This window comes from Netta rufina, assembly GCF_964035555.1.
Source record: "Netta rufina genome assembly, chromosome: 1".
Lineage (NCBI taxonomy): Eukaryota > Metazoa > Chordata > Aves > Anseriformes > Anatidae > Netta > Netta rufina.
In genome coordinates this window covers 124,706,600-124,717,460 of record NC_140123.1, presented here as the reverse complement: position 1 = coordinate 124,717,460, position 10,861 = coordinate 124,706,600, and the positions used below count along the sequence as shown (strand labels likewise).

General features: G+C 50.7%; 1 protein-coding gene across 1 annotated transcript; it reads right to left on the bottom strand.

The window, feature by feature from the left end:
* Positions 1-436: 436 nt before the first annotated feature.
* On the bottom strand, positions 437-3,070 carry LOC311219455 (protein Wnt-4-like; the record flags this gene model as incomplete). The annotated part of the gene is made up of 5 exons (XM_084302593.1): positions 437-904; positions 1,259-1,401; positions 1,564-1,695; positions 2,419-2,657; positions 3,006-3,070. 5 exons carry the CDS (start codon positions 3,068-3,070, stop codon positions 437-439), a joined length of 1,047 nt encoding a protein of 348 aa, XP_084158719.1.
* Positions 3,071-10,861: the final 7,791 nt, after the last annotated feature.

The following is a 10,861-nucleotide window of genomic DNA, read 5'->3' as shown; positions in this document are numbered from 1 at the left end:
AACCTAACTTGTGCCCTTCTCTCTGCTGCTGCCGCTCTGTCAGACCCCCTGGAGACCCCTCTCACATCTGAGCAGGCTCCCCACTTCCCTCTGCATGGCTCGCTGGTGTTGCTTGCTCACCACTGCCCACGTGGCCCTCGTGATAAGGCTCCGAGGGCAAGGTTTCCTCAAGGTCTAAACACGGCACGTGAGGAAGGAGTTAACGTAGACACTCAGCTTTCTATTGCAGCTGCTTTATTTCTAACGTTTAAGGGTTTCTGGGGCCTATGTCCTCCAACCCTCCATCTGGAAAACAAGTTTAAACTGCAAAACTCCTGATGAGACTGGGGAGAGAGACCCAGACAGGTTTCCCCCACACCCACCCTGCCTCCCCCCACCCCGTGGCCCTCTCCCTGGGCTGTCTTCTGCTCGGTCCCCGGCCACCCCCCGTCCCCCCTCAGCGGCAGCTGTGCACCTCCACCCGGTGCCGGCACTGCTTGCACTTGACGGAGCAGCACCAGCGAAACTTGCAGCTGCAGCGCTCCACCACCTCGGCCTGCGTGGTGTGGAAGCCCCTGCCGCAGCACAGGAGCTCACAGCCATCCATGGCCGGGGATGTCCGGTTGCACTGGCGGCCAGAGGTACCGAAGACCCCGCGCCGGGGGTCCCGGTCACAGAAGTCTGGGCTGGCCAAGAGGTAGACCAGGTCATGAGCTGTGTAGGGCTTGAAGCGAGAGCTCTTGGGCACCAGCAGCTTGCGGGAACCCACCCGCTGTGGGTGAACCTCAGTCGCCCCCTCGAACTTCTCCTTCAGGACGTTGCCCACCTTGCGGAAGGGGGGCATGACCCTCCAGCAGGTACGCACCTCGCAGGAGCCTGACACGCCGTGGCACTTGCACTCCACCTTCATGTGGGCCAGGAGCGCCTGGGGAGCAGAAGGTGTCTGCCAGCCAGATTTGGGACACGATGTGGGGCACCTGCCCCGTGCCTGTGAGCCCCAGGCAGCCTCCATTCCCTCCCAGCCTTCCCATATGGGGCCTGGCTGGGGGCTTCGGGAAGGGGTGTTCAGCTGGAGGGCAGCATCAACCAGAGGGATGGGAAGAGGAGAAAGGGGGAGGAAAGGCAAGGCAAGGCAAGGCAGCAGGACACAGACCTGCTCTGTGAGCTTGTGACTGCCCCAAACTGCTACTCTGGATAAGGGGCTGGAGCAAGCTCTGCCCAGCCAAGGAGAAAGCCCCAGAAACTGGGCTTGAGTCCCAGCTCTTGTTCCTGCCCTTACCTTCCTCCCCGCCTCGTTATTGTGCAGGTTCATGAGAGCTCGGCTGGAAGAGATGCCGCGGCTCCTCTCGGGATTGTCTACAAAGGCTTGAGAAAAGGCAATCCCATATGACAGGTTATCAGAGCAGCCTGACCACTGGAAACCTGCAGAGGGAAAGCAGCCGTGAGATGAAAAGTGAGAGGCTCTGGGAGGAGTTCCAGAAGGGGGCTGTGAAGCAAAATGAGGTCTCGCTTCCCCTGGTGAGGGCCTCCCCAATGGATCTTATCCTCTGCCACCTCAACTCTGCTCCTGGCCTCCTCCATTACCTTCAGGGCTGACTCCTCGGATTTTGCGGTCACAGCCACACTTCTCCAGCTCCCCACGGCTGCAGGCACGAGTCACGGCAAAGGCAATACCCGCGGAGGAGATGGCATGGATGAAGGCGGATTCCCGTGTGCCTGCAGTGGGGTGAGAAAAGGCAGAGCTCTGCTGAGCTCAGTGCTCTCTCCCTTGCGGAGAGGGGGAAGGAATTGGTGGGATGCAGCAGGGGAGGGAGGCTGTAAGTGCAGGCAGGATCAATACATTCAGCTGAAGACTGCTTAGGAGAAATCACAATCAGGATGTTCACCCAGCACTGTGGTTCCTAAGACCTGAAGCCAGCCTGCAGCACCCCCAGCTCCTCAGCCTCGTGTCCCATTGATGAAGAGAAGTCAGCAGCCCTGCTGCCCAGAGGCAGCTAAAAGGGGAGCCTGGGGGTGGGAAGCCACAGAAACCCTGTTTATTGCTCCCTGTATGTGAAGCATGTGCAAAACCTGTGCAGACTGGTTTTGGAGACATAGGCAGATCCTTTTTGCCAGGCATGAAACAAAAAAGGACTGTGACCTTAAAGCAAAAAGCTCGATTTGATCTGGTATTCATGGGGGATGATGGCAGGGGTTAGGGGCAAGATCTGCCAGCCTGCAGAGCTGATACCCAGCACGGTCCAGATGGGACCTAAAAGCCAGGCCTGGCCAAATGACAAAATTTAGGTAGAATATTAATATTTGCAGTAGCACATGTATGCCATTCCAAAATTGCTGTGTTAGCAGCTATGTTAGCATGTGAAGGAAGCCACACCAAGCCACCCTGCATACTGAAGGGACCCCATGCCAACCCCTCTGGCTCAGCCTGCCCCTGCTGACCTTGGATGGCGACTTTGCCGAAGACTTGCAGCCCCTGCAGGGTGGAGCAGTTCCACCGGCGAGAGTGAAACTGGTACTGGCACTCCTCCACAGCCAGCTCCGCTCCTCGCTTCACCGCCTCCATGGCTTCCACCTGCCGACGGCAAACCCGTACCTGCTCTTCCACCAGCCCCGTCAGACCTGCGCAGACACCGGGGTCCCTGAGGGCCCCCCGCAGGGACGTCTGCTTGGCCAGGTGCCTGTAAGGCAGAAGAGAGTCTCAGTCACAGGTGGGCTGGAGACAGGGTCATGCCTGCAGAGGATTACCCCTCTGTAGCTCTATTTTAGAGGAAAAATGGGCAGGGAAGGGGATGTGCACCCTCTTCTCTGTGGCAAATTGGACATTTTTGCTCCCCTGCTTGCATCTCTTCCATGTCACTGCCCCTCTCCCTTTGTGCTCACCAAGATGCTCCTGCTCAAATACTTCATTTGTGTTGCCAAGGTTCCTTCTCCCACCCCTTTCTCACAGATCTGCACGTTTTCTTCACAAACAGCACCTCCCCAGGTGACTTGTCAACCTATATAGTGTAAGTGCAAAGTATACTTACAGCCAGGTCACGGCAAGGACGTGCTGCATCAGGATCAGCACCATGCACAGCCACACCATCTCCATCCTTTCCTTGGCCAAACTCCACCTTCAGCCACAAAGCAGCAGCCACCCAAATCCCTGCCAGCGACCTGAGAGACCTGGTGGCCCACAGAACCAGCTGGATGGAGCACGTTCATGCAGTGTTGTCCCCTACAGCTCTGCCAGTGCTATGGAAGAGCTTTGAACCAGGGCTCTGAGGTGGGCACCCATCACAGGTAGCTCACGGGGATGGGGATGGCATCAGTGCCTGAGCCCTGGTCTTTGATGTCCTGTAAGCGGGTGATCTGGTCGTCTTCCTTCGTAGGCAATTCACTTCATCAGCAGGAAGCAGCCCGAGATCCCGTTGGCAGCACACAGATCTTTCCATGCAAGAAGAGCCTCGCAGATGTTCAACCCAGAGGGTCTAGGAACTCTACGGGTGCAGGCAGCTGTTGCTAGACACATGAGCTCGTAACCGCATTGTCATCAAGCCCTGGGGAACCAGAGGCTTTCCCTGCCGTGGCAGTCCATGGGGGCAGAGAGGGGAAGACCTGCTGCTTGCCTTTTCCCCAGCCACTGTCCTTGGTGAGGCTCCCAAATCTGCCTCCTCCAGGCTGGACATTCTTCTTCCCTACCCTGCAGCCCACATAGCTACAGCAAACAGACAGAGCCCGGCAGCTTCCCGGCTCTCTTAACTCTTTCCCTGGCAGGTTTCCCTTGTATACCCCGTATCCCCCGTGTCAGGACCCCTTTCAGCCCTGCCGTCCCCCACGGCAGGAGGGACTGTCTCTGCCCTTCTCCCAGGAGGGTGTAACATGGTGGCTACTCCTCTTCTCGGAGGGAGATGTGAGCTGCATGAACCACCCCAAGAGCAAAGGCTGCTCTTCCCTCTCTGGGCCGGGGAAGTACCGTCTGCTGTCTCTGCAAGGTGATAATCCTCACCCAGCCCTGAGGTTTCTGCTTTCCTTCTCTGAACCGTTCAAAGAGCAAAACGCTGTGGCTCTGGCCTTGTTATGGTTCTTCCATCTCCTCTGTGTGCCTGCATGCAGGTTAACACCTTTGCTGTGCTTGTCTGCATCTGCCTGCACAACGAGGTCTGAAAAGCATTGGGGTTTATCAGGCATCCTCCCAAACCCCAGCAATTGCTCTGCAGCAGCAGGCTTTCTGTTTCTCTGCTCATCTTCCCAGCTCCCAGCTCCGCTTTGGTCCTTGCTCCTGCTTTCTGGAGCCAGTGCTCGGCGGCGGTGGGCATGTTGGGATCTGCAGCAGCACCAGGGTGTAGCCTCCGACACACACCCCAGCAATCTGGTCTTACCTGCTGGAGGCTCAGGCAGCAGCGAGGAGCGCTGGGGGCTGCGCTGCTCGGCCCTGCAAGCTGAACCTCCGAGGGGCAGCAGCTGAGGGGCTTGGGCACGAGCCCACCTGGGAGGGCATCGTTTGTGGGCTTCTGAGACCCAGCGAGGTGAGTGAACCTGGGGAGCGGGGTGTGACGGATGCAGTGGGGTGGCACGGACACGCAGGGCAGCTCTTCTGACACACGAGGTGCAGGCAGGGCTGCCAGGCTGCGGCAGGGAGGTGGGGGGAAGGCAGCGAGAGGCTCAGGGGAGGGGAGAGGCCCCACAGAAGGTTTTAGGGATTCTTTTTGCAAAGGGTGAAGCCCCCGCTCCTCAATATATTTGCAAGTCTTTCGTGGTACAAGAGACTTGGCAGGAATTGGGGAGAAAAAAAAAAAAAAAAAAAAAAGAAAGAAAGAAAGAAAAATCACAAAGAGCTGTGAGAACAAAGATCCCAGCAACTAGGAAGTGAGAAAGGGGGACTGGTTAAAAGAGAGAGACAGTGAAGCAAAGCAGAGTGAAATCAGCAGTTCGGGTGCTATTGTACCCTCCGAGGATTTACGAGCAGCAGGAAGATATATCCCTCATCGTGTCACTCCCTGAATGAGGCAGAACAAGGGGCACAGGGAGTGAGAAAGTCAAACATCAGCCGTGACAGCCAGCAGGCGGAGGTGCTGGGAGCCCGTGAGCTTCATCTGGGGCAGAAGGCAGCAGCTCTCCCGGGGAAGGACGACAGTCAGGATAGGAGCGTTCCCATGGTCCCTGCCTTCTTCCAGGTATGCTGGGACCACCAAGCAGAGACAGGACCTCAGGAAGCAGCAGAGTGCCAGATGGGCTCTGAAGAAGGGCAGACCCCCTCCCAGCCCTGCCTGGCAATGCTGGGTCTTGTGGCACCATGCTTCTACCAACAGGGATGACACCCGTGGCAAACGTGTCTTTGCCTACTGCAGGCACTGACAGCCCTTCAAGAGCTCGGTTATTTGGGGTCCCTGATGCTTGCCAGCCGTGTGAAGCTGCGTCCCTGGGCAGGGCATCTGCCCCAAAGTGCCCCCCATGGGGCCATCAGGATGCCCAGCCACTGTGCTGTCTGGTGATTAAAGCCTTTGTGTGCATGCACTAGCTCTCACTTCCCATATTTCACTTCTAACTTCTGTCTGGCAATGTTGTGGGGAAGGGGGGGGGGTAATTTTCCCCGTGGAGAATTCAGCCGTGGGGGTGGCTGCGTTATCGTGGGGGCAAAGATGAAGAAATATTTGGCACGGTGACTGAGGGCATGCCTCCTCTGTTTCTAGTGCACCTGAGTATTGCGTCTTTCACAATTGCAATCGCTCTCATAGAATGTCTTTTAGCTTATCAGCCTCAAATAGCAAAGTTCATGCTCTGTGGCCAGTGCATCAGGAAGTGAGGAAGGAGGGAACATGAACTGCAGCTTGACAGATATAGAACCAGCCACGGCAGTGGGGACGGACGTGATTTGGATAAGCAAGTAGACAGAGAGCCTGCTTGGTTCTCTTGTATTTCAAGCCACTGGCAGCCCTGGTGAATGAACTGAAATCTCTGCAGTGAGCAGACAGCAAGCTCTCATGCACCCTCAGCTCTTCACCAGCAGAGAGGTAAGTGAGACAGAAGTAGTTCACTGGCAGGATGGTGTGGGAGTGTTGGGCAGGTGCTACCAAAACTGATCATAGGGCACAGGAAACCCCCTAACGCCTCTTTGGTCATCCACTGAGTTGAGAATTGTGTGGCAAATCTCAGTGTGCATTCAAACACGGGCTTTCTTTGGAGTCCTCTGATACTAAGAGCGTCAGCAGCTTGCAGAGCTTGCTTGACATGGTGCCCGCAGTGGAAGTCCTCTTCCATGGGGTCCTTACAAGGTGAGGGTGAGTGAAACCTCTAGGGAGCAGGCAGTACCAGTGTGATCAGTCCTTGTGAGTTATATACTGAGGTTTGAGCCCTGGTGCCATGCACCTCATTAAAAACAAGACATCCCGAGTCCCAAGCCTTAGCTTTCATGGTTCTAATTACCACAATAATCTAATTTCATGTTTAGAAATAAAGGTGAAAAGTGGGGTTTAAATATCACCTACGTTGAGTAAAAATTATCCACATTTCAAAAAAAAAAAAAAAAAAAAAAAAAAAGTACCTTCAATTTCTAAAACAAAACTGGCTGTTTTGTTGTTTTTTTTATATTGAGGTCTGGCACACTCCTTGTTATTTCCTCTTGGTGTCAGATCTACTAAGCCAGCTTGTGCAGTTTGTGCTCTCTTTGGCACTGCTCTGCTCATTTGCTACCTGATGCTGTGCTTTCTTCCTGCATCTACAGGCAACCCCAGAGTGCACTAGAGATTAAATAACAAGTCATTCTCAGAAACACTTACTCTGTGGCATGCTTGGCAAGACTTTTTTAGCTCTCTTTTTTTTTTTTTTTTTTTTTTTTGCCTCATTTCCCTGCCCCATGCATAACTCTACTCTGCTCTCATAAGTATGGAGGACTGTATCCTGCTCTGGGGCCTGCAACATAAGAAATAGATGGATCTGTTAGACCGAGTCCAGAGGAGGGCCACAAAAGGTGATCAGAGGGCTGGAGCACCTCTCCTATGAAGAGAGGCTGAGACAGTCAGGGTTGTTCAGATTGGAGAAGACAAGGCTCAAAGGAGACTTTATTGCAGCCTTTCAAAACATAAAGGGGGGTTATAAGAAAGACAGAGAAAGACTTTTTACCAGGGCTTGTAGTGATAGGACAAGGAGCAAGAGTTTTAAATTGAAAGAGGGTGAATTTAGATTGGATATAAAGATGTAACTTTTCATGATGAGGGTGGCAATACACTGGAACAGGTTGTTCAGGGAGATTGTGGAAGCCCCATCCCTGGAAGTGTTCAAGACCAGGTTGGATGAGGCTTTGAGCAACCTGGTGTAGTGGAAGGTGTCCCAGCCCATGTCAGGGGCATTAGACTAGATGATCATTCTATGAAAAACCTGTCCCACTATGCTGTGGTCATTCATAATTTTTGTGGTGCTAGGCAGCAGTGGCTCGGGTAAGGTATTGTGAGAAGATGCCTAAGACTAGGCAGAGAGATCTCAACTCATCTCATCAGCTCAGCTCAGCTCAGCTCAGCTCAGCTCATCATCTCATCTCATCCCAAGGCCTTCCTGTTTCAGCCCCTGTAAGGAAGTACAGCTATGGTTTCCCACCCTCCGACATGTAAAGTCCCACAGGCTTGGCATGTCCTGTGGGATCTGCTTGCCTAGCAGCTGTTTTTCTACCTCTGATGTGCTCACCTTGGGCCTGACCTGTGGCTTGTCCCCTGCTGGTGCCATGAGGCCATCAGGAGCACCCCATACCAGCCATGGCCCTTGGGCAGCTTCCTAAGCACTTGGACAAGGCAATGTGGCTGGCTGTAGTCCATGCAGGGTGGTCACAAGAGGGTGTATGTGGGAGGGGAGTGTGACATGTTCTCTTTAACTGGTTTTCAGGTTGTTTACCAGCATGGTGTTCTTCTCTCCCCTCATACATCATCAGCAGTCAACATTGCCTCCGTTTCACACCTCTACCACCACCTCTTCCTCCCTTGACACTGCCTTCCCTTCGTTTTAGTTTCTTCATCTCCTTCTCCCTTTGCAGAATTTGCTTAGTGTGTATGTACATGCACGTGTCCATGTTGTTCCTCCTGTCCCCTTCCCGGAGCAAGAACACCACCAACAAATTCAATTCCTGCCTGAAGCCATGACAGGAAGAGGTATCTGCTTTGATGGCATCGGCAGTTTGAATTACTCTTTTCTGTCTCCACTGGGGAAAAGGTCCTTCAAGGTTCGTACTGATCTACACTAAAAGGTGAAAAGATGCTTACTCCTCCTCATGGGCCACTTAAAGTCAGTTGCCAAATAGGAATCTCCTTCAGGATTTCAAGACAGCATCTCATCACAAGGAATATTATTTCTGTAGGAGAACATTGGAGTCAAAATATCTATTTGGTTGCTCTTCTTCTAGTGCTAGTTCAAGTTGTGGTACCATTCCCTGTGTAGGCACAGCTGACGACTTGAGACTTCTCAGCAGCTTTTTTGTAGAGCTTGAGGTTCTTTTGGAAATAGCCACAATGAATGGTGCCAGTGGCTTTGAACATTAACTGACGTGGATAACTGAACCAGTTTCAGCCCCCCTGCTACCAGCCTGCTTTATCAGGAGATTTCCTCATCAGTGATGAGCAGTCAAAACTGTACCTTCAGAGCTCTGCAGAGAAGTGCTCTGCCCCCACAGCTTCCTCTTTCCAAAGACCGTGTACAAACACATCTTAAGTTGGGTCTTTGACATCTCAATTACAGTATCTATTACATCAGATTTGAGACTATCACCTTATTTTTAATAACACCATCATTAGCCTCTAGTAAAACTCAGCTCAAGGATTCTTGCTTCTGTGTTTCCATCCACCCACAAAAAAGAAACCAATTCACCTGAAAGAAAAAAAAAAAAAGTTTATTTTTCACTCCCAGTGATCTTTGCTATCAGTTCAGAACTCTACTATCTGGTGTCTCAGAGGCTTAAGGGCTAATACATAAGGAAAGACCACTCAGAAAAAGGAAAAGGTGAAGGTGAGTAGAAAATTAAACAGATTTATTGCCCCGGTGTTCATGTCAGGAAAGTCTGGAAGATTTCCACAGCAGAAACAATCTTTAAGGGGAAATTCATCAAAGGACTGCCTCTGATGAAAATGCTGTTATGAAGGGTTATAAAGCAGCAAGATTAAGTAAGCACTTATTAAATCTCTGGCTCTTATCCCAGTGGTCCTAAAACAACTTAAGTATGAAAGAAGTGACTATCTGTGGTGCTCACTAACAGGCACAATTTGAGGAAAGGCTTTTGGGAGATTTTACACCAGGGAGCCTGATATCTGTGCTGAACACAATTAATAGAAGCGATAGAAGAAGGGGAAAAAAATCAATTGGCATGCAGTCACATCTAATTACTCGGGAAGAGTCAACATGGCTTTTGTAAAGAGATGCTGTGCCTCACCATCCTACTGGAATACTGTGAAGGAGTCGACAAGCACATGAACGGTGGCCTGTGTGGGTTTCCAAAAGGCTTTCAAAAAGGCTCTCATGAATGGTGCTTAAAGAAATTTAGAGAAAAGATTCCTATTTGGATAAAAAGTTGGTACAAGACAGGACAGAAAATGGGGGTAGATGGTCAGTTTTTGCAATGGAGTTATAAGACACCCATGCTGGGGCTTGGGCTGTTTGATTTATTCATGAAGGATGAATAATGAAAAAACAAATCTGTTGGAGACATAAAATTATTCAAGTTAGAAAAGATGAGAGTGGCTGAGAAGAACCGCAGAGATTAGAAAAAGAGTGAGTGACTGGCCTTAAAATAACAGCTGAAATTTCATCTAGCTAAGTGATGAGAAAAAAACAATCTGAACCTACCATTACTCCTTGTGAATGAGTTCTATGCCTACTCAGCTCAGTGCATACATATCTTCAACACTCCGTCTGTACAGCTTGAGCCCCTCACCACAAGGCTTACAACGGCTGTAGAAGAGGAGGAAAAGTTCTGAGAATGGGCAACAAGGACATTCAAAGTTACAGAACAGATCCTCAGAACAGAGGAGCAACTGAGAAGCTAAGATCCTTTAGCCTCAAAAAAAAAAAAGTCGCTGAGGGGAAGTATGGTAGAAGCTTGTAAAATCATCAAGGTGAAAGTAAATAGGAATGTTTTATTCCACTGTCTCTCCCAGTACTAAAACTAGGAACTGAATCTAGCTGGTGGTGATTTAAAGTGGGTATAAGGAGATAGTTCTTCACATGTGATGTAATTAATCTGTGGAAAACCTTGGCACTGCTGTCACTGGATGTTGTCGATGGTAAATTTTATATGGATTCAAAAAGCAATTGGAAAAAATAATAAAAGATCCCTGAGGACTATTAAATATAAATATGTCACCTCTGGCTCAGGAAATCCCTGGGCCACAGTTTGTTGGAAACAGAAAGAGAACTTGAAGGAGTATCATTGCATAATTGTACTGTTCTTACATTATTCCTTCGTCAGCCATGATCTGAGCTAGAGTATTAGTTGTAGATAAACCACTGCTCTCACACAGTATGGACCATACTTACAGACTGTATTCTCTAGAGGTGTTTATTAAATACCAACTGACAAAAATAGGCTGTCTATCTAGACAAGTCACCTTCATCTGACAGCCGGATGGTCTGGGCACGCGTTGGAGAAGGTCATGTTTTCTCACAGAGCTTGAGTCTCACTCAATTTGTCTCAGTCAAGATGAAGGTACTCTCCAATCTGTTCAATCTGGAGTCATTGCAGGGTTTTGGCTGTAGCAAAAGCTGGCATATCTCCCTGTAGTTTCTCTTTTTGAGGCATCTAATCATTTCACTTGAAACCAACAACATTCTTAGAATCATAGAATCATTAAGGTTGGAAAAGACGTTCAAAATCATCTGGTCCAACCATCACCCTACCACCAATGTCACCCACTAAACCATGCCCTTA